This window comes from Amphibalanus amphitrite, unplaced genomic scaffold (assembly GCF_019059575.1).
Source record: "Amphibalanus amphitrite isolate SeventyFive unplaced genomic scaffold, NRLGWU_Aamphi_draft 001187F_arrow, whole genome shotgun sequence".
Classification (NCBI taxonomy): Eukaryota; Metazoa; Arthropoda; class Thecostraca; order Balanomorpha; family Balanidae; genus Amphibalanus; species Amphibalanus amphitrite.
The window spans coordinates 74841-101409 of NW_024882681.1; the positions used below are offsets into that span (position 1 = coordinate 74841).

At 50.8% G+C, this 26569-nt stretch overlaps 2 protein-coding genes across 3 annotated transcripts in view; both read left to right on the forward strand.

Moving 5' to 3' along the window:
- LOC122370944 (LIX1-like protein) overlaps positions 1-9813 on the forward strand; it is a 39726-nt gene extending 29913 nt beyond the window's left edge. For both annotated transcript variants that reach the window (XM_043346919.1, XM_043346920.1), the window contains exons 3-6: positions 4423-4563; positions 7439-7582; positions 7847-7960; positions 8326-9813. In XM_043346919.1, coding sequence (XP_043202854.1) covers positions 4423-4563; positions 7439-7582; positions 7847-7960; positions 8326-8481 — 555 coding nt within the window. In that variant the 3' untranslated portion in view covers positions 8482-9813. The remainder of the gene's footprint in view (positions 1-4422; positions 4564-7438; positions 7583-7846; positions 7961-8325) is intronic.
- A 5134-nt stretch (positions 9814-14947) lies between these two features.
- Positions 14948-26569, forward strand: part of LOC122370943 (5-hydroxytryptamine receptor 1D-like) — a 114852-nt gene continuing 103230 nt past the window's right edge. The window contains exon 1 of the mRNA XM_043346918.1: positions 14948-15526. Within this exon, the coding sequence (XP_043202853.1) occupies positions 14948-15526 (579 nt within the window). The remainder of the gene's footprint in view (positions 15527-26569) is intronic.

The window sequence follows — 26569 nt, forward strand, 5'->3', positions numbered from 1 at the left end:
CCGGCCGGAGACGGTACGGTACGGCGGACCGCCTGCCCGGCTGGGCGGTGGACTGTTCGGGTCGTACCGGATCGTACTCTGAGGCCCGCCGGATACAGCAGACCGTCCGTGTCGTACCGGCCTCTCCCAGAGGTCTGTGGGACACGTCGGAGGTCAGTCGCCCCTCAGCGGCTCCCGGATGGCGCCAGCCCGTCCCGTTCACAGCACCGCTACCTCTGCTGGGGCTGCCAAAGTTGCGGTCACCGGGACACGTGCAGGAGCTTTAGCTGCAGCTCCGGTCGGCGAGATTTCCCCTCCGATCGGTCAGAGTGGCTGGTGCGCAGTAGGTTTAGACTTCCCCGTCCGGTTGTTCCTCGCTATCTCCCTCCGAATCGGCTTCCCATGGCGGGTCGGCCTCCTCCGCCGCCGCCCCGCCCGCCTTCTTTGTTCTCCGGCCAGTGGGGTGGGCGCCGGGCGCGCAGCAGCGCTTCTAGTTAGCTTAATTGCAGAGCGGGGCGCCGTATGCGTGGCAATTATCGGGGATTGGGTCAGCCCGGCTGCGGCCCCCGCTCGGCCCCGCCCGCCGCGAGCCGTAATGACTCCGGCTTTTTGTTGGACGTGATACCCTGATCCGGTAGCCGTCGAAACTGACGGTGTAATAATGGCTTCCCACTGCCACGGAGGCCGGCAGAGCGCCGTTCGGTGCGCCGGACGGAACCAAGGGGTTGCGCCGGCAGCCCATGGGTGCCCAACCGCCGATGAGATCGGTGGGTGCGCTGGAGAGGGCCCAGCTCCCGAGGAAGCCGCGAGGGTCGATGATTACAGGGGTGGAGATGGGAAAGCTCAACAAAAACGCTATCTCCCAGCCCCTGTCATTACTGATTGGACGAACGAAATGGATGGAGGCAGAGCATTCGTTAGAGCCGATTGTTCTTGTAACTAGTTGATTCAGGTGTGCCTAGTGGAACCTGTCGCTGATTCTCTGCTCATGGAGTGACAGCTTCGTCTGACGGCATTTATCGGTGTTTGTTTTTTCGCCAGTCTGTGTGTGTCGAAGATAACGTTTCAGACAAGCCGACGAAGCTTCGTGGCATGGTGTTGACAGAAACTGTCTCCGCTTCAGCCGAGTTTGTTCAGCGCTGGTGTTTTGTTTCTTTTCCGTTTTACTCTGTCCCTATCGTGTTCGTGAAATTTTCCTTTGTAAATATTTAGTGTTTGTCTTGTCACATCCATGACGAGTGGTTGCGTCACTGCCTGGATGACGGGAGCCGACGAACACTCTTCACATCTGACCGCGTCATCGACAGTTGCTGCAGAGTCAACTTTCCGCCGGGCGTTTCTCCGAATCCTGACCTGTTCCTCTGCTGCCGTGACTGGCTCGGTGAACATTGGATTTGATGCCATCGCTGCCTTTGCTCAGTGTCCCTCTGCCACCGCCCCTGCGGCTGCCACTTTGCGGCGCCGCTGCTGCTGTCCCCGCTGCCACCACCTCTGCGGCTGTCCCCTACTGCTGCTGTCTCCTCACACTGCACAGTGTTCCGCTACCTCTGCCGCTGTCCCCTCCGCCGCCGCCGCCCGTTGTCGGGCCGCAGATTGCACGGTGTTCCGCTACCTTTGCCGCTGTCCCCTCCGCCGCCGCCGCCCGCTGTCGGGCGCTGATTGCCGGTCATGGCACCGGTGACCAGCCCGGGATCGTGACCGGCCGCTCCATTTTCGTGATTGCTCGCGCGGCTGCTGCGCTCACGCCCGTGCAGACGGCGTTTGTTCCAAGCTAACGGAGCGGTCCGCGCCGCCCCGAGCGGCCGGCTGGTAGTAATTATGGCCGGTCCGCCTCTGCAGACTACCCTGCCGTCCACTGCCGACTGCCCACTGCCCACTTCTGACCACAGCTCGGGCTGCCCGCTGCTGACGGCCTTCACTGTCTGACTGTCGGCGCAAGTTGGATGGTTTTGATGCGTTTGGCGGCTCCCCGGACCGAGACACTCGGCCACCATCGCAGCATGTTGATCTACAGCTGAACTGTGTTCACCCTTTCTTATGGCCGATTCAATTGGACTGAGCCGTAGTATTTCTTGTAGCCGCTCGGGCATGACAATTTCGCTCATCAGCTCGTTTCTCCTCTCACGTGGTATAAACCAGATGCTTTCGGAGAGTGGGTATTGATTCGACCCAGTGACTTGAGGTCAGGTGAGCCGGGCCAGGTCACAGGTCAGCCGGATCGATCGCTGGTCACCTCGCGGCCCATCGGCGAGCTAATTGGTTCGGCTCGGCCGCAGAGTGAGGGTGCCATGCCGGCCGGTGAAGCGGCCCGGCGAAATGTAAATAGACGGGCTCGGAATGCTCCGATGAGCCGATCGATCACATTTAGACAGCCCCGGGGCCAATGGGGATCGGCCGCCGGCGTCTGCGCGGCCGCAGTCGTGGCGCAGAGTGCCGCAGAGTGGAGGCAGGATGGTACGGCACGGGGACCCGACAGCGGCACGGAGGGACTCAACCGTACGGCGTGGAGGTTCCAACTGATAGCCGCTCCAACGGATAGGCCCCAACTGTCGTTCAAAGATGAACAGCCTAGCATGTGAGAAAACGATGCAGACCTCAAATAATGCTGCTATCCTGCACCAAGCACCAAGTGCTCGACACTGCCGTGACGGCTCGTCACTCGTCAGCTCGACTGGCACTCTCACGGACTCCGTTCGTGACTTCCTAAGCCTCCCTCGCTGACGCCGCCGACGGATTCCGTCACCGTGCCGTCATCGTGTCATCGCCAGGCGGCGTGCCGTCACCTGCCGTGACTGCCGGCACGTCCTGTACCTGTCCGCCACGTGCAGCACGTGCAGACGGAACGTCGCGACGCGCCCGGGGGTAGCGTGCAGGCGGCGGCGGAGGCGGCGGTGCCAGGTGGCGGACGGGCGAGGCATACCGCCGACACCGCCCCCAGGCAGATTAGGTGGTGCCATGTGGAAAGAAAGGTTTGGCCATGGCTAGAAAGTGACCTCAGAAAAGGAGTGGATGCATGATTACTCCTGTTGCAGAAATGATGCAGAAGTCGGCATGTGAGACGACGCTAGATGGAAAGACTGATATGATTATGATTTGGCTCGAGGCGTGGATGGGCTGGAAGTTGACAGATTTGTGTTCTGTGGTGTTGCGTGCCGCTATGCGTTTGCACATGAGATGCATCACTTATTTGATTAGCATCTTTGGTGGCCATCCATACCAGCAAACTTACAACCAGTCGGCGTCTGTTACCGTGGAAGGAAGAAAATTGGGGTCTGTAGTGAATGAGCGCACGAAACGTAACTAAGGAATGTTTGTTTAGCATTCGGAAACGAGTTAAATAATTAAGTACAACGGAGCTGGTGTTCAGCACGCACACCTCTTTCACGAGCCAAGTGCGCCAATGAATATAAATCAGCAGACGGCAGTAATTCGGCCACTTCGCTGAGATGACGGCCGGAGAGGCAGAGATCTGGAGTTTGCCGAGCTAACGGACGTTGTGCGTGCCGGCGATGGCCAGGCGTTGCCGGCGAAACGCCCGTGTAACGAGCCTGTGGCGTGTGCTGTGCAGTGGGCCGGCCGGACTCCAGTAACGGGCCGTCAGAGGTTAGAGCGCCGAGCGCCGGCCGGCGAGAGCCGGCAGGCCGCCGCTGCAGAGGTCATGTTTGCAGGTTATGTCCGGCGAGCGACCGCCGACCGGCCGCCGGTCCCAGACGCCGGGCGGGGGCGGCGGCGGCGGCGGCGGCGGCGGATCGTGAGCCCTCCATCTCGACTGCCGCCCGCCGGCGACGTTAAAGGGTCGGCGCGCGCGTTACGTATGCGGCGCGCGGCGCCGCCACACGCGCGCTGTTTACACACCAGTTCCGATGGCCAATGCAAAAAGTGTGATGTGTATTCTTAGCTGTGGCGCCAAAGGAGCCGGCCGTCATTTGACTTTCATAAGGGCCGCCGTCCGTATCCATATACCGGGGCCGGCCGGTTTGTCCGTGCTGGGGCGGCTGGGTGCGCTGGTCGGCCCCTCCTCCCCTCCCTCGCCTCTCCCCAGTGGCCGCAGTCGACCTCGGCAGCATCTCGTCATCAGCTGACGCGAGGGTCACATCTCGCGGACGGCGAGATAATGCGATTGTCACCGAGAGCTACCGACCGGCTAAACAGCAGCAACAAGGCTTTCCACTTAAATTCATTTACATGTGGCCAATACGGCACTGCCCCCTGCCTGTTGCCGTCCACGACCAGACGAGGCGCTAGAGTGGAGGACGTCCCGTCCCAAGTGACCTGCGCTCGCCCCCCCCCCGCCCGTGACCCTTACGACCTTGCATACGGAACTGTTCTTACTTCTGAGAACGTCCCTCTCCACAATGCAGTATCTGACTTCTATGACTATCTGCAGTGCGGCGTCCAGTGACACACCGCCTCGTCTCATACCTGTTCACTCCCCTGTTTCAGAACTGTCCGACCAAAGCGGAGGCGAGGCGGAGCGCTGCCAAGATCGCCCTGATGAACTCTGTCTTCAACGAGCACCCGTCACGGAGGATATCGGACGATTTCATCGAGCGGGCCGTGGAGGACGCCCGCGCCACCTTCAAAGTAAGCAGCTCGCGTGCGGCGCCGGCGCCTTTCCCAGTCGGGGGCGACGTCGCCAGCTCCCACCTTCTAAATACCGGTCCAGATAAGGACAGTTTTGTTTTGTTCATGGTCAACAGCCGTAGCCTGGCGGCAGTGATTTGTCAACAGTCGGGGTGTGACAAACTTCCCCGAAAACCAGCCCGGAAAAGTAACACGTCGCCGGGCAAACATATGGCATAATATTTGCATGTTACATGCATGTGTTTGCCTTCAGCACTTGCGCACTGCGCAGGCTTAGAGTTCAGGATTATTGCGTCGTATGCTTTCTTGATAAGGCAAGGAACTGTCACCTAATGCGTCGTTTTTTCCTTCCTATGTGTCGACGAAACAAATCTGTTTGACAGCTCAACGTTATCTAAATTACACGTTAGTTCACCTTGCGTGCCTTAACCCTCGCACGACCAGGCCATTTCTCATAACACGAACGACCAGGGGGGGGGGGGGGTTGTTACGACCCCCCCCTGGCGTTTCGAAACGGAAGGTCGTAGAGCTTAGCGGAAAAAACCAACGGATTGCTCTCAACGAGATCTCGCGATTGGTGGTATATTTTTGGTCCTAGGTCAACATTTGACCTACTTATGACCGGTCAAAGGTCAAATTTTCCGAAAAAATCAAACTTTTTCAACTTTCCGCGGCGATTGCGGCAAAACGGTGGGAGATATCGACTTGAAATCTTCACTATCGTGTTCCTTGATCAATTCTCTATCGTTTGGTATGTATTTCGTTTCCCTAGCTCTAAAAATGGCGCGTTGGGAGCGCCGGAAGTTGGCAAGGTCACAGTCGGCGGCAGAAATTCGAAAAATCAAAATTTAAATTTTTGAAATCTGATTGTATTTTTGGATTTGGGAGGTCCATTTGCTCCCTATAGAAGCTAATATTGCTGCATATTCCCATTGAGGTGACAAGAATTAGCAAAATAGTGGTTCGGGCGCTTTTCAAAAATAGTACCGGACGCTGTTCCTCTTGTGACGTCATAGCTCCGTGACCTGACCTGACCCGGTCAATTTTCTTGCACCACACGATAGCCAATACTTGCCCCAACATGCATGGGAAGTTTCATCATGATCCATCAAACAATGTGGGTATCACCGGCAGAAAACCTAGGGATTCGGCGCACACGTTTGGTAACTGTCGGCCGGAGGCTGTACCTCTTATGACGTCATAACTCAGTGACCTGACATGACCCGATCAATTTTTTTTTTCGGCAAAAGATGCGCAAAGGTTGCCCCAGAGGGTATTGAAAATTTCAGCCCGCTACGACAAGCCGTTTAGCGTGCACTTCGAAAAAACCTCAGGGGGGGGGGTTGATACACCCCCCCTAGGCGTTCTAGGGTTAACAGCTGTTATCTTGACTTAGTTTTATATTCGCACTGTTTTGAGTGACTATTCACTCTTTTTGCTCGATATTTCCCGTAAGAAAAAGTCGATGAACCCAATGGGGCGGAGATATCCGTCTGCATGTAGACGCATTTAGCGTTCATTTATTTGATTATTCCGGCTACGAATCTGAGCCTTTTAGAGCCGGCGTTCTTATAGGTCGAGACCTGGGCAGCGGGCAACAAGCTCTGCTTAACAAGGATTTCGCTTGGAAATGCGTTCATGCAAATCACTTAGTCTAACAACAGATTTTAAATTGTGTTTCGTGGCCATGTCACAGTTTTGTCTGTTTTCCCGTCTAACGCTCACCTAACGGTGCGCAGCGTTTCTTTTTAACCTGCGTCACATCAGTCGCAGCCTCACAGGGAGTGCCGCACCTTGGCGTCTTGTGCCTACCAGTAAGGACAAAAACGGTAGTGTACTGGGTGTGGGTGGCCGTCTGATGCTGGTGGCTGTGTGGGTGTAGAAAGGATGCAGCCTGAATGCTTAGACGCAGGAACGATGGAGGAGGGAGGCCTTAGGGCGAGTGCTGGGAATGTGTTTTAGAGGGACACAGTTTGAACGGAGGCACATTTTAGCATAGGCAATAGGCATCACGGATAAGAGACACGATGTAGATTAAAACCGGCTGAGTCATTCAGCGATCACGACTTGACGTGTTCCACGCACACGTGCGCCGTCGATGTGACACTTCATCCCTCTCTCTCTCTCTCTCTCTCTCTCTCTCTCTCTCTCTCTCTCTCTCTCTCTCTCTCTCTCTCTCTCTCTCTCTCTCTCTCTCTCTCTCTCTCTCTCTCCGACCCTCGCTCATGTGCTACTGTCTCTGACGTTCTCTGTCCTCTCGGGCACTTGAAAGAGGACGGATGACACCACCGCTGCTGCGGCAGTCTGGTCTCTCCCTTGATTTGTGATATTCCGCCGGCTGACCAAACATTGACCGCCTCCAAGTGGAGAGGGCTGTCACGTCACCACCGGCCGGCCGGTGCCCTCTTATGGAGACAGCGGCGGCGCCGGCCGGCCGGGACGGGTGCCATTCTGCTGGTGTCTCATTCCCTCACGTGGCTTGGCTCGATCTTACTCGCCAGATTGGAATAAAACGATGTTTTTGGTAAAGGATGCCGAATTAGCTCGTATCCCTGAATACCTGGCTGCCTTTTAGAGATTCAGACACGCGATCAATCCACAAATATTTATGTTGATTCATTGTTTTCGAGGCATTTAGGTTTCCCTAATTTGTGACTGTTTTCAGAGCTGAAATCACCCTCTGATTGCTAGCGTGCTGCTATTGATAAAGCTCTATCTGTTCTACAATCTTGGAGCGCTGTTAAGGAAGGTGCAACTGCAGGCCGTCACGTTTGTCCGCACTGACTGATGCCAGCGATACTGAGATCACCCGAGACCTGGGAGGTAGACCTGAGCGACATCTGTAATGCTCACTAGCGCCACCTGTGCGTTCCAGGGCAGCCAGGACGCGGCAGACAACCCCAACACGGGCATCGGCGCCTTCCGCTTCATGCTGGAGTCGAACAAGGGCCGTACGATGTTAGAGTTCCAGGAGCTGATGACCGTCTTCCAGCTCCTTCACTGGAATGGTTCCCTCAAGGTGAGCGGATGAATCCTGAAACAATTACTCTAATCTTTACTTTTTGTGACGGAAGGTACCCACTTAATAATGCAACGGTACATAAAAACCAAAGGCATATGGTAAACCACGATTTAAAGTTTTAAGTTGTTCTAACTTCATCAAAGACGCTCTATAAAGAAAAGTGCGTGCTTCATCTAACAGAAGTCGTATAGTTTTGTCCTTTCCATATTACTCCACACCTATATCACGGCGCCACACTGTCTCCGTCCACCTCTGTGGCAGGCGATGCGCGAACGGCAGTGCTCCCGGCAGGAGGTGGTCGCCCACTACTCTCACCGTAACCTGGACGACGACATGAGGTCGCAGATGGCGCTCGACTGGATCGCCCGGGAACAGGTCAGCTATAGGGGACGCCACAGCAGGTCACTCGAAGGAGAGCAGCTCTGGGGCTGCGGTCCTGAGTCACAAGGGCGCCCGTTTTTCATATATTTTATTTTATATGTGCATTTAGTCGAATGCGTGAATTTAGTCGAAAGATCGATGATTTTTTTTTTTGCTCGTCAACACACGAAATGAGACTCTGTGCGTGAGGTTACCAGTTGTTCAGGGGCTTTGTAAGGGTGCACTACGCGACAGGCATTTCAATAGGCCTTAATCTGCCCTGTCTGTATGCACCGTTTCTCACGCATTATGACCGCCAGAGGCCTGCTCTGCGGCTTCCATGACCGAGTTCTGACAGTGCTGTCCGTTCGTTTGCGCAGGAGATGTCCAACATAATCGCCCAGGAGCTGCGCTCCGCGGAGGAGGAGCTGGACCAGGCGCGCCTGGCCGGACGCGAACTCCGCTTCCCCAAGGAGAAGAAGGATATTCTGATGCTGGCCTGTGCCCAGCTCAACGGCGTCGACACCATCTCCTAGAGATCAGCGTCGACGACGACGGTGGCGACGGCGGCAGGGTGGCGGGTCACGTGATCTCAGAGAAGGCCGACCCGCCGGCGCCGGCCGCCCGCGCGCCGCCGCCGCCGCCGCCAGCACAACAAAGTCCGTTCTTTCAGATTTGTTTGATGAGGTGTCGCGCCGCCGGCGCCGACTGAGCTGCTCTCCTGACTGACAATAGTACGCCGGAGCTGTCAGCCACCCCGCTTCACCTAACCATAGTGCCCCCGGACCGCCGCGCGACAGCAGCCAGCCGCCGCATATAGTGCTGAATGCTGATTATATATACACAAACACACATACACGCCCGACGCGAGACGAGATTAATCAAAGTGATGTGTTACTGTTGCTGCGAGACGGCGCGCGCGCGCGAGAGAGAGAGAGAGAAGCGATCGTAGTTTTTGTTTGATGGTGTAAATATATCATGTGGCTTTAGATGAACGTGCTCCTGTCCAAAGATTTTTGCAGCACAATCCTTTCGTTTTTCAATCCCTTTCAGTCCATGTATTCATCGTTCACATGCAAATTGATTTTGGCATTGTCTTCTTGTTTTGTTAAACATGCGATCACAAATAGAAATTACTCAGTCCGCTGCTAAATAAAAATCATTATAACGTAAATCGTGGCACGAGTCGTTAGAATGTGATATTGACTCAGTTTAGTTTGTTTGCTGGAAGTGCGACACGAGAACTCAGCTTCTAGATAAATGGTGGTTCTCTTTGCCTGCAGATGTGTGCTGTTTAAAACACTAACGTATACTACACGTCTGTCTGCTTTGCTTTCCGATCCGATCTGCTGATTATTCCCCCGATACCGACGGCTTTGAACTGTACCCTCTGTCTGTGCTTCAGTAGCGTATGCCCAACGTGATTATCGGTATGTTGTGTGAACAGATGCCACGGCCATTTTAGTTGCAGTATTTCTAGTGGCGCGGTTAAACTAAAGTAGTCCTCCAACTTATGTTTGCTAGTATGCGGGATGAAATTTGTGTCGGCTGAATTGTTGCTCGCCGGGAGCTATAACATGATATTTGACTGCGCCCACGTGGAAACACCATGCAAGGCAGGTGGAGCGTTGTAATAAATACCCGTGATTGTAGTTGTCTGAGCGTGCGCTGAATTCTCTGGTGCCAACTCCAAACGGCGGCGGCGGCCGGCCGGCGCCGCTCCGTCGGCCGCCGCCGCACAGCCGCCGGCCCGTGGGTGAGTCTCGGCTCGGCCCTGTACATACTGTGTAACGGTGCTCCGTCACCGACTGTATTTGGCTCGTTCACATTTCGTTTTTAGAGGGTCAATAAATGGAGCCACGCTCGCCGCCACTGTATACCACCCTTCCGATACCGAGCAGAGAGAGCTGATTAACGGTACTTCAGTGACAGTTGGGCCGTTCGAAATGTTACGCATACCACAGATGAAAGCTGTACGAATATTATTGCTCACTATTTTCCATTTTATAAAACTCTTGCAGGAATTCGGCAAGTACCCAATAGTTGGTAATGAAGTTATTCGTAGATAAAATATAACAGCTGGCACGAAGCTATGGCAGCTGGCACCTACCTTTAATTTTGCTAAGTGGTCATCATAACTACACCACGGTATACCGAAGACTGGATGCTGAGCCTGCTAGCTGCACGCCCACACATTCCATCGCACACGCCACCTGCAGGAGGCAATAGCAGGAATGTGTCCACGCAAGTCACAGACCTGAGGACAGTAGGCATAGTGTGCGTACTCTGTTCCAAGGTTGCTTTGATAGTGTATCATAGTTTAAGAGCTTACTTATATTCATTTCTCTGCATATGTACAACTACTGGAATGGCTAGCGGATATTATTTACGAGTTAGCCTTTACTTGTAAGCTCAATTTATTTTATTTTAACCCGCGCACCGACGCCAACTTCGCACCGACGGGGGGGGGGAGGCGGATGACCGCCCCCCCCCTGAGATCTCGAGAACGAAGCAAGATAGCGACAAGCGGTAAACGGCATCGGATACGCACGGTCAAGATCTACAATTTTTACTAAGGTCATTTTCAGGTCAGGTCAAAGATGACGTCACAGGGGTCGAAAAGTCAAAATGGCGGCGCTAGATATGGAGAGAGTTTTTCTCAAATAACTTTCGAATTAGTCAAGATAGGAACAAACTAAGGGCATCATCGTGATCCTCTCGTCAATCCGCATCGAATGATATATATGTTGACCTCGAAAGGTCAAGGTCAAAGGTTGACCTCAGGTCACGTGACCTCGAGGTCATCATGTATATCATTCGATGCGTCTTGACGAGCTGAACACAATGAGACCATCCACGCGTCTGTATCTTGTTCCTGTACGGCGTTATTAGCCAAAAACCTTTGGTGACCTTTGATGACGTCACATGACCTCACAGCTGCCCAACAGCAAAACAGACCTCAAGGTAGTGAAGGTTGATCGTATATGAAGTCATGTATGGTATATGGGGCCATTCCGACCCGTTTTAGTGGTAAAAACAGGGAGTTGATTTTTCCCCCATTGACTTATAATGGGGAGGTCGCGAAATTGACCTGACCTTAGGTCACCGATATCAAAATTCCGAGATATACAAATTGTAGCTACTAATGACCTAATAATATCCTGCGACTTTCAAAGGCCTCCGACATCTACTGTAGCTCTGGCACGGTGACAAAGTTGCAAAAAAGTGACTTGAGGTTGGGTCATTCAAAGTGACCTGGTGACCTGACCTTAAAAGGTAGGAGGTTCAAACTTGCACACCATGTGTAAAATTGATGAGGTTATAGTCATACCAAATTTCGCGGCGCTACGCGCCGCGGTTTTCCCGCTATTCGCGAAAAACCTCAGGGAGGGGGGGGCGGATATCCGCCCCCCCGTCGGTGCGCGGGTTAAACTTGCTTAATGCCTACCTCGACCACAATAATCTGTTTTGTTTTAACTCCACTACAATTTCTTATGAAAAAGACTTAAACAATATGGTGATGAAATTGACCAATAACATGGCAGTGAGCTGCATTTTTATATAACAAAATAAGGCCGAAAATAAGGCCGAATTATTGGTCAATTTCATCACCATATTTAATTATTTGATCATGGCAAAACCGACCATTCAATACATCAAGACTTAAAAAAGACAACTTTTTGGAACAATGTAAAACCTGCTTTGTCACATACCATCAGCCAGTGCGCACTGGCGCATTTTAGGCATTTGTTATAGGTCTAGATCTAATAAATATGGCGGTACACTTACCTATATCAGCCAATAAGTTGGAAAGAGTACCTACCTAAATGCTGTTTTTAGTTACCGAGTCAATTCATGCAGCTCTATTTCACAGCTAAAAACATGTATGTACATAACCAATTTATTAGAGTGAAGCAATAAATGATACCGCAATAAGAGAAATTGGGAAACTGGTCTCTCATAAAATCAACGCACCAAATGGACAAATACTAATACTTTGATTCATAATCTGAAAGTCAGCTTAGTGTCCGAACCAAATGGGCAATATCCATCATATGTAGTTCATGCCCCATTTAGCACCTTATGAATCTCCGACAGATGACGTAGGCAGCGCGTGTCTACAGTTTATTTCCTCCGGAAACCCAGCCGATCGGCAAGTTTTCACATTACTCGGGGAAACATGGCGCCATTCCGGTGCCATTCATGTAATTGCATGAGCGTCGGCTCCGGCGATGAAGCTCTCGTCGTACGCGGCAAAAACGGTCGACGTCTGCCTGCCGGCTGATGAGACGGACGACCCTGTAGGCTGCACCCACAGCCGGGAGGCGGCTGTCGCCGCGGCCGGGCCGGAGGACACGTCAGGAGCCGCCGTAAGCGCCCGATCGATCTCCGCCGTCATTATGGCTTTCGAAGGCGTCTGGGTTTCAAACAATGATTTAACGATGCCAATATCGCTCCATGGCCCGGCCGCCACTGCGACAGGCTTTTAAGTTTGAGAGACGCCGCACGGCGACATTCTGTTGCTGCAAATTGTATTTCATGGTGCGCCCAAACAAGTTTTGTTAGGTTAGCACGTTGTGCTTTTTTGTTGAGGGATACCACGCTGCTGTACAAAATACAAACGATAAGAACCGCCATTTTCTGGTAAGGCAGCTACATTATGTAGGTCGGTATTTTCAAACGCCAACTTCAACGAACTGCACCACTCGAACTTTCTCTTTGGCCAGCTCACAGGTATTTAAAATTTGCGCCGAGTTGTGTGAACTAGTCAATTGGTCGTTTTTCTTTAACCATGGGCTTGGCGGACTGGACGGATGATCTGCTTGTCTTGGTGACCAAATTTCATACCCCAGAAGAAAACGGAAACGATTTCTGCTCAACCTTTTACATAATTGAAGTATTGTCTGCCTCAATTTGCATATTGAGACGCAATTTGCAAATTGTATTTAATTATGTCAACTCCAAACTTTCCGGCGCGTGTATTACATGCAATTGCCGAGCGGTTAGGACCATACGCAACAACCCCTGCATATCCAAAGTTCCAAGGCTAGAAATCCTACAATACAAAACATTCTAACTAAAATATCTTTTGTGCTACTTATTTCAATGTTCGAAGAGGGCTAATGTTTAGCGTCAAAGCCGCAGTCATGAGGCCTGAGGGCATGTGGCGCCGGATGGTGAGCTGCATCGTCTGGTTCACAGTGGAGTAATATGTGTCACCATTCGTTTATCCAGAACCACCGACAAAGGAGTTTATGAGGCGTTTTGTCTGGCGGCACGTAGCACATGGCACGTGGTGTCGATCGACCCTGCAGAACCGACACCACAGTCTTTAAAGGCAAAGTCTCTCCATTGATGACGATTTTGAGCGGTGCTGTTTTGTTTTCAAGTGTTGCAAAGGAGGCAGTTTCGCAAGCGTCGTAATTTACACTTGACCATAACCATGGGCACTTAAATATAACCAATACATGAGATCTATGCGGGTAGATGGAGGCACGCATGCGTCCTTGTTCAAAAATGTCGGAGCAGGAACACTCATCAATCACGAATTTCGGTAAGTTGTTAGGATAAAACTCGTCCATATTCACCAAACTATTAGATCCTGGAAAAAGGAGCAAAACGATAATGCCTATAAATGTATACAAAATCGACCTATTAACTATATACAATGCCATCACGTGCAGGGTGTCCCAAAAATAATGTTACACCTTTCCAGCGTCAATTTCATGAAAATAACAAACATGAGAGGCGCGCTTTTCTTACATATGCATTCCACCTTCTCCCTGATGCGGGCAAGCATACGGTCCGGGACACCAGACATCAACATGTCTAGCCATGTGGACTGATCTTGGACCAGACAGATCGAACGTTCCTGGTCAGCGTGCGTTCAGGTTATCCTGGCGCCGTTTTGTTCACCTCGGCTCTTACAGGACGATCGCCCAAAGATTTTGTATCGGCGACAGGTCGGGGCTATTCACCGGCCATTTGTCCTTCTCCCAGAATGCTGGGAAGCTCGATCTGTACCAGTCCTTCGTCGTTCTAGCTCGATGAGCCGGGGCGCCGATTTGTTGAAAGATGGCCCTGGACATGTTCAGCAGAGGGTTTCGGCTGGAAACGTGGCTTGTTGGGCTTCAGCTTAGAGGCATCCTCCGGTACCGATGGGTTATCAATTTGAAGACTGGATGGCTGTTGGCAATCAACCTCCTTGCCAATTTCCTTGTGGATAAGCCCGTCTTTAGCTCCGCACTTCGCGATGACGATCTGCGCTATCGGCTGGCGGAAGTCTTCCTGCCGCGACCTAGCTTGTTCCCAGGCGTCTATCCGCTTCTGTCGCGTGATAACCAGCGCCAAATCGTGCGACAACTCATGCCCAGTACCTCGGCGACCTGGCCGTGGGTTATGCCACCGGCAACCATGCCGACTGCTCCGTTGCGGGACGATTTGCTCTGCAGTTTCGCCATCCTCGACACCTGGTCCGCGCGCGCTGGGTACTGCCCCGGAAATGACCTCCGTACACCCCTTGACCGGTCCAGGGGACACAAAAATTTGAAAGTCACGTGACTAGAATGTAGCCAGTATGGTCTGGGAGCCAGTACCGGTGAAATTATATTGATATTGCGCAGTAGAAGGCAAAACAAAGGTTGTGGGAGGGTGTGACATTAATTTTGGGACACCCTGTACAAAATGTTAATCTGAGATGGGACGGATACCTATCTTAGACCTCAATCATCCTTGTTGGCCAAACCAGACTGCAGGGCCGTGCAGCAGCCGGTGCCAGCCGCGCTGCAGGTCCCGCGGTCGGCAGAACTCGTCGGCTCTGCCCTCGGGCGCTCGGTCCGCCGGCGGTCGGCCGTTCTGCCGACGGTCGCCCGCGCCGCGGTCCTTGCCTCGGCGTCCGGACAGTGGCGCGCGCCGAGTCGTCGCCGGCGCGTCGGCGGGCCGGTCGGCGTCGGTCGGCACTCGGCGGGCGGCGTCCGCGGCGGCGGGTGCGGCGCCCACACCATGGCGACCGTGAACGTCACCCCGCTGACGGAGGTGGGTGAGGCCAACAGCACCAACGGCACGCTGCTGCTCTACCCCTGGGGCGAGTCGCTCTACCCGTCCGGCTACTCCACGCTGCGCATCGTGCTCACCTCGGTCGTTGTGACGCTCATCATGATCGTGGTCGTGGTGGGCAACATGCTGGTCATCATCGCCATCGCCACCGAGAAGGCACTAAAAGGCATACAGAACTGGTTCATCGCGTCACTGGCAGTGGCCGATTTCATGGTGGGACTGATCATCATGCCGTTCTCGCTGGCCCAGGAGCTGATGGGCTACTGGCTGTTTGGCGAACTGTGGTGCAGCCTGCACGCCGCCATTGACGTGCTCGCCTGCACTAGCTCCATCAACAACATCTGCCTCATCAGCCTGGACCGCTACTGGTCCATCACACAGGCCGTCGACTACCTCAAGAGCCGCACGCCGCGCCGGGCCATCTTCATGATCGCCTTCGTCTGGCTCTTCAGCGCGCTCATCTGCTTCCCACCGCTGCTCGGCTGGAGGAAGAAGCGCGTCCAGAGCGACTTCCCAAAGTGCGAGGTGAGTGCCGCGGCGCTGTGTCCGCCTCCTCCTCCCCCCCCCCGACACGTGCGGCACGCTCACGGACCAGTAGTCTCGGGCGCCGGGCGGCTCCCGGGGATCACCTGCGCCGCCGTGGGATCAGCTCAGCGGCGCAGTGCCGCTCGGACCGCGCCCTGGACGTCACGGGGCTCTGAGCCGGCCACGGACGTGACGGCTTACCGGCCTCTGTGCGGGCTTAGCGGCGAGACGTGCCGACACAGGTGCCGTACCGTTACCAGCGGGACATGGCCGGGTGGACCGCGACATGGGCACTGCACGGGCACGGGCGGTCATGGTGCACTGAAAACTTTTTTACCATTTCCTGAAGGGTAAACCCGCCATAGCATGGTAGCTTGACACACAGACGTTTTTTACCACCTTCCAGATGGTAAATTTTACTCTTTAATGAAGAGTAAACTCGCCAGGGAGGGGTAACATGACACACAGACGTTTTTTACCATCTTCTGAATGGTAAACTCTTTTGATTTACTCTTGTCTAGAGTGTAACATTTTTTTGGGTTACACTCTTTGAAAGGGTAAATCTTTAACGGAACCCTTTTCTAGGGAGTAACGCATCATCTATTCTGTGCTTTACCCTCCTACAGAGAGTATATTCTTCTGGCCTACCCTTTGTCACATGGTAATGTTTACTCTTTCCTTTAGTGTAAACCCCCCAGAGGATGGTAACAGACTCACAGACGCTTCCTTCAGAAGCTTCACGAAGCTTCTGTTAACCGGAGCTCACCAACTAAAAAAATGCTTCAAGAGCAACAATGTATATTTGGCTTCCGTACAAACAATACGAGGGGCACACCAGCCATGAACATTGTGAGACTCTTCACTTATTCATACGAATTTAACAAAGCGTTCATCAATGCACAAGCGATAAATAAACACCACGATACAACTTGAATGCAATTTGAATATGAATACCTACAAGACATTCAGCGCCCTCATATTGGATAAGGCACAGCGCACATTATTTGAAGTGAGCGACGGCGTTCCTGGGTGGTCGCCCGTCTGCGTGAGATAATGAGACTGGATCACTACAGTACAAGTCTTTTTTCAAAGTCACCAACAAAATGCATAAACTTGTAGCATCACAACAAAATTAATGTACGTACTCACAACACTAGGCCACGTGGCCGTGCACGGCCGCACGGGGTCCTGTTAACCAGGTCAAATTAGCACCACTCAACGGCACGCAATGCTCTAGCACATCGGTACTTACAATAAAATGTCCATAGAGGCTCTATAGGCGATGAACAGCACACAAGCACAATCACCAACGGCCACGCCGCGCGGCACCGACACTGCTCACATCCGCTCTCGGAGACCAACGGCCGAAAACTGACAGATGCGCGCGGCCTTCAAACCGCAAACGGCCGATCTCGTTTCTGATTGGCTGATTGGTTCCATTTCAAATATCATCTTCACGAGGGTAAACAAGATCCACGCATGAAACGACTATCTGTACACGAGTCACGATACCCAGAAGGAAAGAGTTTTCATGATGTTCTGGATCGCGAGAGTAATATTGATATTTACATGGTAATTATACTCTTCGCTGGCGAATAAGTTCATATTAACCACGTACCGTTACTATGCACATAATGGTAGCAGCGAGTTACCCTTTCAATATACTCTTATCTTGGGGGTTTGATGAAAATGAACCCTCCAGGAGGTCGTAAAAAAGTTTTGAGTGTGGTCCACACAGGAAGGAACGGGTGGTCACTGGGGGTCCACACAGGAAGGAACGGGTGGTCACTGGGGGTCCACACAGGAAGGAACGGGTGGTCACTGGGGGTCCGCACAGGAAGGAACGGGTGGTCACTGGGGGTCCGCACAGCCGCTACTTCTGAGTGGCCGCTACTTCCAGCCACTTTTCGCTGGCTGGAATGGATTACAGTATTCCACGGATCCGTATCACTTGTAAATGCGATTAATTTTCAGAGCATGATTTTCAATTTATACGCAGTCTTATTCAATTGACTGTAGTCAATCTCAACAGCGACTGATTCACAACAAAGTAGGTACCACCTATTAAAAAAATTTTTGTCCCCTTAACCGCGAGCATAGGTATTTGCAAAAACGAATGACTATTGTAAGCATAGTTTATAACAGTGTAATCGACAATTTCATGTTTTATCATTCGACTATGTCATTGATCAAATCAATCATTTCACAGATCTAACATTATCAAAATCAATAAACTATGTTTCTCTGTTTATTTTTATTTCGACATTAGTGACTCAACATCCACACACAAATTCAGTTCCATTTCGATTCAAATAAATGACATTTGCCTAGACCAGAGAGGTCCTGCGATGCGACTGCATCAAAGTTAGTGTGCCACCTTCCAATGATTTCCCATTTTATTTTTCCTAGGATAAGAAGCTTCTGTTTTTACCTAATATCGCAAAAAATCAAAAATGGGCCTAAAATAGTGCTTTTTTCGCCTAAAAGTTTATCGGTTTTTCGATATGTATAACAACTGTAGTGGGCTGACCTGCAAACAGGCGTCGGCAACAATCGCGAATGCGGCGCACATGTGACAATAAGCAAAGGTCATTATAGAGTTACGACGTACGGGAATGAGTTATCAGCTGTCTAATCGTAGACAACACAATGTCAAATTTAAACTGTAAGCCTGCATTGGTATTGTTTCTTTAATTTGGCTGTCGAAATTCATTTATGGTTTGAAATATTATTTTATGTAAAATAATTGATATGAAACAGCCGTCTCTAAAGTTATGACCCCATCTCACCACATGAAAGTGGCAGAAATGACAATGATCAGCTGACGCATTTTTATTGGCCGAAGTCAGAGCGCGCGGCCCGACGCACCACCACCGCACCACAAAGTATGAGCAAAAGCCACCTGCGGTAGACCGCGCCCAAAGCCAGGGCCCCGGTAACGTGAGGTAGCCGAGTCGGGGCAGCGTGCGCTGTCCCAAGCCGGGGCCGCGGCTTTGGGCGCGGTCTAGCCCCGGGCTATCACATGACACCGGGAGGACGCGCGGCCCCGGCTTGGGTCAGCGCACGCTGCCCCGACTCGGCTACCTCACGTTACCGGGGCCCTGGCTTTGGGCGCGGTCTACCGCACCACCTAACAGGCGTGTTCGAAACCGCAGGAGATGATGATGAACGGGATTATCGAAACTTGATTGGATGAGCCTATCGGTAATAGCGATTTCAGTGTGTGCATTTATTGTTCATAGTGGTGTGAAATGTGGTTGGGGTACGACCGACAACCCGTCGGGGCGAATTTCGCACTGGGGTACTCAAAATTTGAAGAATTTAAGACGTTTCCATGAGTTTTAAAGGTATGGATAAGTTCTAAAAATCCGGTTCTCCTTATCTGGGCCATTAACTCCATACGGTCCAGGGAAGCTGGCACACTACCTTTAACGAAACCACAAATGCATTTTCCATAGCTTTCATCATTATTCTGGATTGAAAATAATCTTTGACGTCTTGGGTCCCGCAATTTCAGCTTCAGACACAACATATCACGGTAATACGCTGACAGATACCAGATCATTTGTATTAGAGTATTTTTATCTCCTGCGTAGTAAGTCACCTGGGGTATGTGATTCTTTTTCATTTTTATTCAAACCAATATAACAAAATGATGTCTGTTGATCAGAGGTACCCAATTTCTCTGACAGCGCCGTACCATGTAGATTGACGCATAGTGAGCACTGGTGCGCCATATCCGCGGGATTGACATCAAATGGACACCGGGGTAGCCCAGACTCTTCTTGAAGCATGACCGGGCGGCTGATGGGCGCATGATGTCCACCTAAATAAATATCATTTTCGACCATACAGTACAAGCCAAAGACAGTCCGATGGCGGGGAATCTCGTTTGCGTCATCTTGCGAAATGTCGTGCAACAAGTGCAGCTCCCGCTGTAACACCGAAACAGCATAAATTACGATTGAAAGGAAGATCTTTCACAAACTGATGTTAAGCACAAACTTCAGCTAACAATAACAAATTGCTTGCAATAGTTTTTAACCATTATCCACCCTTCCATTTACTGCAACTATATTATTTCAGTCATCCGCAACACGGCGAGAAATAATCGACGAATGAGTCAACGGATAGACGTATAAGGTATAGAATAATCATTACCGCTACCACTGTATATTTCAAATTAAAACGTCAACAGAAAGTCACGAAATACCTCGTTATATAGTACCATAAGCTGTTGTTCGAACGGATGTCACACATCCTAATCTCGCCTAACTTGCCGTTAGAGTCAGCTTCATAAATGCATACATACACTTCGATCAATACCATATTGGAAGGATTCCTCTAGAAGTTCAAATATACATAATCAGCTGCAGTGGGTGTAGACGTACTCGTATTGAAGGTCATCCGATTGTCGGGCCACTCCAGAAGTGGAATATGGGTAGAGTGTCGATTCCACCTGAGTCAGGTCAGTTTCACGTGAGTCGGTTATTGTAATTGAGTCTAAGTTTAGTGAGTGAGATTCCGATGGGCCCACCTGGACGCTGAAACGATGCAGGAGTTTCTGGAAGCTGTTCCGTCGGCCGGCTACAGTCTTAACTGGCGGCAGTTGGCTGCCGAGGATGCCGTTTGGCGCCCAGTTGAGGAGTTTTATCGAGTCAGCATGGTGTAAGCACCTGGGTGGGGGCTCGTCGCCCAGGTATTCCGTTTACCTCATGGGAAGTTGAACCGTTGGCGCTTCGGCTCTGAGATATATGGGGGACGAAACAGAGTAGTTACATATTTCAGTGAGTGGAACACTTCTCTCTAAGCGACAATATATCAACCTGCGTCTTCCCCTTTCATTGATTTTTCTTTTTGAAAATGTGCGATCACAATGCTCCACTGAGAGCGTCAAGCTAGCTCGACAAACAGGAACAATTTTTTAATTACAGCGTAACTCTTTTTAAAAGGACTGAGAGTTTTATCAAGAATACAGTAACATCTTATACGTACTACGCTATTCGTCTGTATATATCCACTTGAGGGGTGTTTGGCTCATTCGGTCGTTGATATGCATTTTCACAAACGGTGCCAAGGACTCATCAAATCGCATTTCACACCAAAATGTGTCCTTATAGAGAGTTGGACGTAAAAGCTCGCATGTTTTACGTCATTTTGGAAACCAGAGTTGCTTTTTAAAGCGCGGCAAATCATCATTGACCATTTGCAAATCTTTTAAACTAAGTTAGTAGTTCTTGATATTTCGAGTCTGATTTGTACGAAATAGGGGTCGCTGAGATGAGCTGGGATGCCTGGACACTCAGCTTCTCTGGTTTCTGGGCTGCAGGCCCAGAATTTCCCAACTTGGCTTTAGAGATTCAATCTCCGTCTGGGGCAGGCGAGCAGACAATGCACAGCAAGCGTCTTTATGGCCAAAGTGACCACTGGAAACATAGCCATACCTGCAGTATCGTAGCATATGTGGAAATCCGTGCCACCAAAGGCACTCCCTGCACGACAGTGCAGTGGAAATGGCTAGAATGCGCTGTCGCCTGCTTGCATGGCGCGTATGCGAATGTTTGAGAGCTTTGCATTATGTATGACAACAATCGTTACATGTCATACGCTATAATTTAGCTGTCCAGTGTCAGAACATGGCGGTTAACTTGCTTAAATCAAATATAAGCAGTGCCATGTACATTCTACATGAGGACGTTGAAGGGAAATCTAGGTCAAGCATTCAAACCGTATTTGTTCACTAGCATTCAGACGTACTATTTTCGGGGAACTGACATATTTGCTTACCATATCCCAGTGTGCCTCTTATTCTCCTCGGAAATATAACAAGAGAATAAAAGGCACATGCATTTGAGGCACTTGCATTTCCAAAGTATTTTTATGGCATATCATTGTATCATACCGTTATGTGCACAAAATTGTTAACTCTGAGGACATTGTTGTAGAATATTACATTTTTTGAAAACTTCTGAAGTAATATATGAAAAGATGAGGTCACTTGGTATGCACAAGATGTGTTTCTATATCATGATTAAGATATTGATATTACTCGCTTATCTATAGATATGGATAACATGCCGTCAATATCTTTTACCGCGACACACTTTCGTGATGTTTTACGATATTTACGTGGCATGTGTAGTAGAGTTGCAAAGTTTCCCTACCGCATTACCGGCATGCCGGTAATTTTTCACTACCGCAGGTTTTTTGTGGTATCTGGCATGTCTTGCCGGTAGCATGCCGGTATTTTTGGTTTTGCACAAAAAAATATTAGCATATGATTCAAACTTTGGACACTAAGAGGAAAATGTGGCATCTCTTGTAGGGGTAAACTGGAATCAACAATGCAGGTTTTTTAGTATGCCGGTAATTTGGTGGTGTTTTTGCTTTGGGCGTGGTAGCATGCCGGTATCCCCAAAAAAATTTGTGGGGCGGGGCGGTGCCGGTAGCAGCCTTTGGGGGAAACTTTGCAACTCTAATGTGTAGGCATTGTTATATTGTTTTAAAATGCTATCCATAGAAATGAAACAAAGTACACCAAACAATCCGACAGTACTGCTCCTTTTGAGCCCGTGGGTGCGGCCGCGGCTCAGGGCGAACAGGAAAGTCGATTTTGCGATCGCCTGCGGGCCAGAAACGCAATATAGGCAGTCCGCGCTGCCGCCCAAGAGCATCATATGTCGCCTGATTGGTTTGGAAAGTGAAATAACAGAGGTGTGGCTGCGCGGGCCATTGTAATGGAATTGGAATCCGCTCTGTCGCATATTGATGCGGGCTGGTCTGGAGCGGGTGGGGTTAGGGCTCGGGTGAGCGTCCGGGGTGAGGTTAGTGGTCCGGATTCGGGGTCAGGGTGGGGCTGTGTGGAGAGGATGGGGACTGTGTGGTGGGATGGCGGGTTGTCTGGTGGGACGGGCGGGCTGTGTGGATGGGGTGTGGGACGGGCGGGCTGTGTGGATGGGGTGTGGGACGGGCGGGCTGTGTGGATGGGGTGTGGGACGGGCGGGCTGTGTGGATGGGGTGTGGGACGGGCGGGCTGTGTGGATGGGGTGTGGGACGGGCGGGCTGTTGGGATAGGCCGCAGGTGGGCGGCGCACTGCGATGGTGGTCGGTGGCGGGCGCTGAGCTGCGGGCCGTCTCCGGCCAGATAGTGGGTCAGAGGTGAGCGGGCGCAGACGGCAGCCACTGATTGGCTGCGGGGGTGTGACGCCTGCCTCCGGCTGTGGTCGATCGGGGCTGCTGGCCGCACCGCCTGCAGCCGATCCGTGGCTTAGAGCGTCAGTCCCAACCAGCCGCCCGATGACGGGGGCCGTACATAGCTCACAGTCGCCGCCTATGCCGGACAGAGCCATCAGTCAGCGACTCAGCGGGGCACGCCGTGACCCGGCACTCAGCCGCGCCGGCCGGGCCGGGCGTATACGCGCCTTTAATAATGCGGCGACTGGCGGTAACTGCTTGTTAATGGCAGCTCTGCCTGTTTGCCGGATGGCTCTGCAGCCCGGAGACACACGCTCGTGCAGACGATAGGTGGCCGTCTTCAAACGAACTTGATCGCCTTACTGGCAGCTCCTATTTTCAGGAAAACCAACCAACATGAGACCGAATCACGTGCCCAACGGAGGCCTTTATGTAAGCAACACCATTCGAATGGTGCTGAAATACAGCTGACCCAAAACCTCTGTCTCCATGTGCCGTATCGATCCGGTGAGCACCTGATAAAAGAAAATAGTTATTTCAAAAATAGGAAATCCATTAATTCAGTATCGTATCAGACCGAAATAGGCTCAACAAAGAGGACTTTCCCACTAGCGATGGTATGTCATTAAGATGCAGAACCTGATAGATAGCTTTCGGTACGGTCTTAGGAAATTCCATGCTGGTGATACTGAAAATGACTGGCGCTAAAGTGTCACTTGGAACCAGCAGGCTAACATCATTAATGCAACAAAAATACTCATGCGACCTCTCAATTCATGCGGTTGCTTTGTCCATATATATCTCAAAGATTCTTGTGCTGCGTAGACATTTAGATCGGATCAATGTGCAATGCCTATCGATAATTCACGGTACGCTTTTTTCTCACACGAACCGTATCATAACTCTTTGAAGGAAACACAAGAGAAAACTATACCATCTAGCTTTCCTGTAACTAACATTTTTCAGTGTCGTATGCCATGATATCATGCCTGACAAATGCATGGGACATATTACATGTTGCCCATGCATCAGAAATTATAATAACACGGTTCTAGGGTCGTATAAAGCTGATAGCGTCGGAAGCGTTTGAGCATATGGAATGGCATCAAAGGATGGCTGAATATTGCTTGGGACCGAAATAACTAAATGACAGATGAAAATATCACTCCAGCGTAACAAATATATCCCGCGAGTTGCTGGGGGGGGGGGGGGGGCGTTAAACGCCCCCACTTTTTTCGCCGGGTCATAGCATAAAAACGGCGCGGCAAATTTTAGGTACCTTTAGGGAATTGATTGAAGTTTATTGTGACAAAGTTTCAAAAAAATCGTTTGTAAAATTTTTGAGATATCGAGGTTTTAGTGACGTCACGATTTCTGAGTTTTCGACCAAAAACGGCATATGTTCAAAAAATCATATAAAATCACAGAATAGACATACAGACATGCCGTAAACGCCATTAGACTGCCAATACCATGAACAATCAAACGGCTATCTTCGATTATTGATTATCGTTCGACATTTTCCAAAATCTTGAACTGAATCTTGACAATTTCTCGTGACTACTTCATGACCATGATACATGCATTTCTTAAATTGATTTTTTTTAGCCAAACACGTACACATATGATAAAATGAATGTCACCATCGTGTTCTACGCCTCAAATTACCCTTAAAACATGTGTCATAGGCTGCGAATATCAGTTTTGATTTTCGGGGATATGTGCCTACCCGGTTGACCTGACCTTGACCCTGACCTATGCTTGACTGACCCCTACATGGAGTTGACACTCTTGTAGGCCTTATATGATGGATTGTGCACCGTTTTGACAGAGTTTATGACGAGAGGCGCCCATTGCGAAGTCCTGAAGTCCATGCTATTGAAAGGCCGATTTCAGGTGTTTGACCTGACCTTGACCCGACCTGTGACCTCAAAATTCAACTTTAAAGTACTCATCTGAAGCGTCTCGTCGCGTTCTTTCGTTTGCCGCCTCGTGCGTTTCGCTGCGCCTATTGGTTCTCGAGTTATCGGCTGGGGGCGTTTAACGCCCCCCCCCCTCCCCAGCAAACGGTGGGTGGCGAAATGCCCCAGCAACTGCCGGGATATAATTGGAGACTGTGGTTGTTACATGAATGTTTATTTGTCTACGAACTATGCTTTCTATCTGTTCTGCAGAATTTTCACATGACCTCAAAGAAGCTAAGACCGCACTGTCACCCGGCAGTGTAATCTGTGGCCGCCTAGCTGACGGCTCACAGGGGTGCCCTCGAGTAGCGACCACTGCCCTGGCTCCGGACGGACACCCTGCAGCCACGGCCCGGAGGAAAACAGTTGTGTTAATTAAGTCCACGTGACGGATGAAAGGCCTTCAAAAGAACTGTGCTCTTGAAGGCAGAAAGCTCTCCTTGGAAATGAAATCGGACAAACATGTTTGTGTTGAATTCGGCGACTCCGCAACTTGTGGACGAGGCGGGGTGTCGGAATTTCGTGCGGCTTCTTTTATTGTCCGCCGTCAGAGATGGGTAATTTACACTCGAATCACGCGACACTTGATATGCACCGCACACAAATGTCACACAATACGGCCAAACAAAGCTCAAAGTCTCTGATGAAACAGCGCGGTGTCAACTAATGGTAGCTTGACAAAGTGCAATGAAAATTGAAAACAGTCCCATGCCCTGGACTAGCAAACTACTCATATGTGTTCTTCCCCAAATATGCTTATCAAGCGTAACCTAATGAAGGGATTCACTGGGCGCGATGGAATGCCAAATCATTTTCAGCCAAAACAAATGCTGAAAAGTACCTACACAAAGAGAAACAGCGCTATCAAGCCTTTTTTGAGAACTGCTTGATAACAGTCTGAAAATACTATTAGGCGACCGATAACCAGGAGCTTGGAAGCTTATCTGGCGAACAAAGCCTATTGTTTTAGTTCATGGTTGTGTAATGAGACGAGTTCTTCTTTGCACACTTATAATCCAAAGCCCACCCTTACCTTCCCACACACAATAGCTGAATGAACAGCTAATCGTGAGCAGTGGAGACCCTGCTGGGACGCTTTGTCCGGCTTATTTGTTGATTAATTAAGCCGCATTCAGAATGAGCCCGCAGCGCGGTGTTGCACTGCATTCTGTCGGGGCTCGGGCGACAATGCGTCTGCAGCCTGACGTGAAGTGCGCCGCCGAAACTAATGACCAGGCCGTCGACACTTCACCTGCGTCTACCCACGTGTCGAGACCGACAACAAAGCGTCTCGTTATAAGTGAATCGACCATGTCCAGGTGCGACGGCGCTTTGGTGGCCCGAGAAATGACTGCCTCGGCCAAAGGCACCGCTGCAGATCAGATCCCAGACACACCTGTTCGCCACTATCGACACCGGCATTCAGGCACGCATCGATAACAAACAGATGACGCAATGCGTGCTGCACTCGACTCATTCGCGTGTCGAATCAATCACCGAACAGACCGGCTCGCCATTGGGGGTCAGCCAAGTATGCGGCGCAGATGAGGAATGGCACCGAGACTTCTGGCTCAGTGGCTGCTTGTGCGAGCTGCGATTAGTCTAACAAGCGGCAGCGATACGCTGCACATATATCTTATGGAAGAGTGTATCATGCAATAGGGAGCCATTCATTTTGTGCCGATGCCTCCGGGACAGGTATGTGTGTACAATACCGTCTTTTCTACTTATGTTCTTTGAATAATAATAGGAACACTGTTTTTTAACCAGCTGGTCACTTATTCTTTATTTCATTCGTAGACCGTTATATGCTGGGATACATGGTGTATATGTAGATGTTTATACTATCTAGCATAGATAAGGACTCATGGTCATGCTCATCATT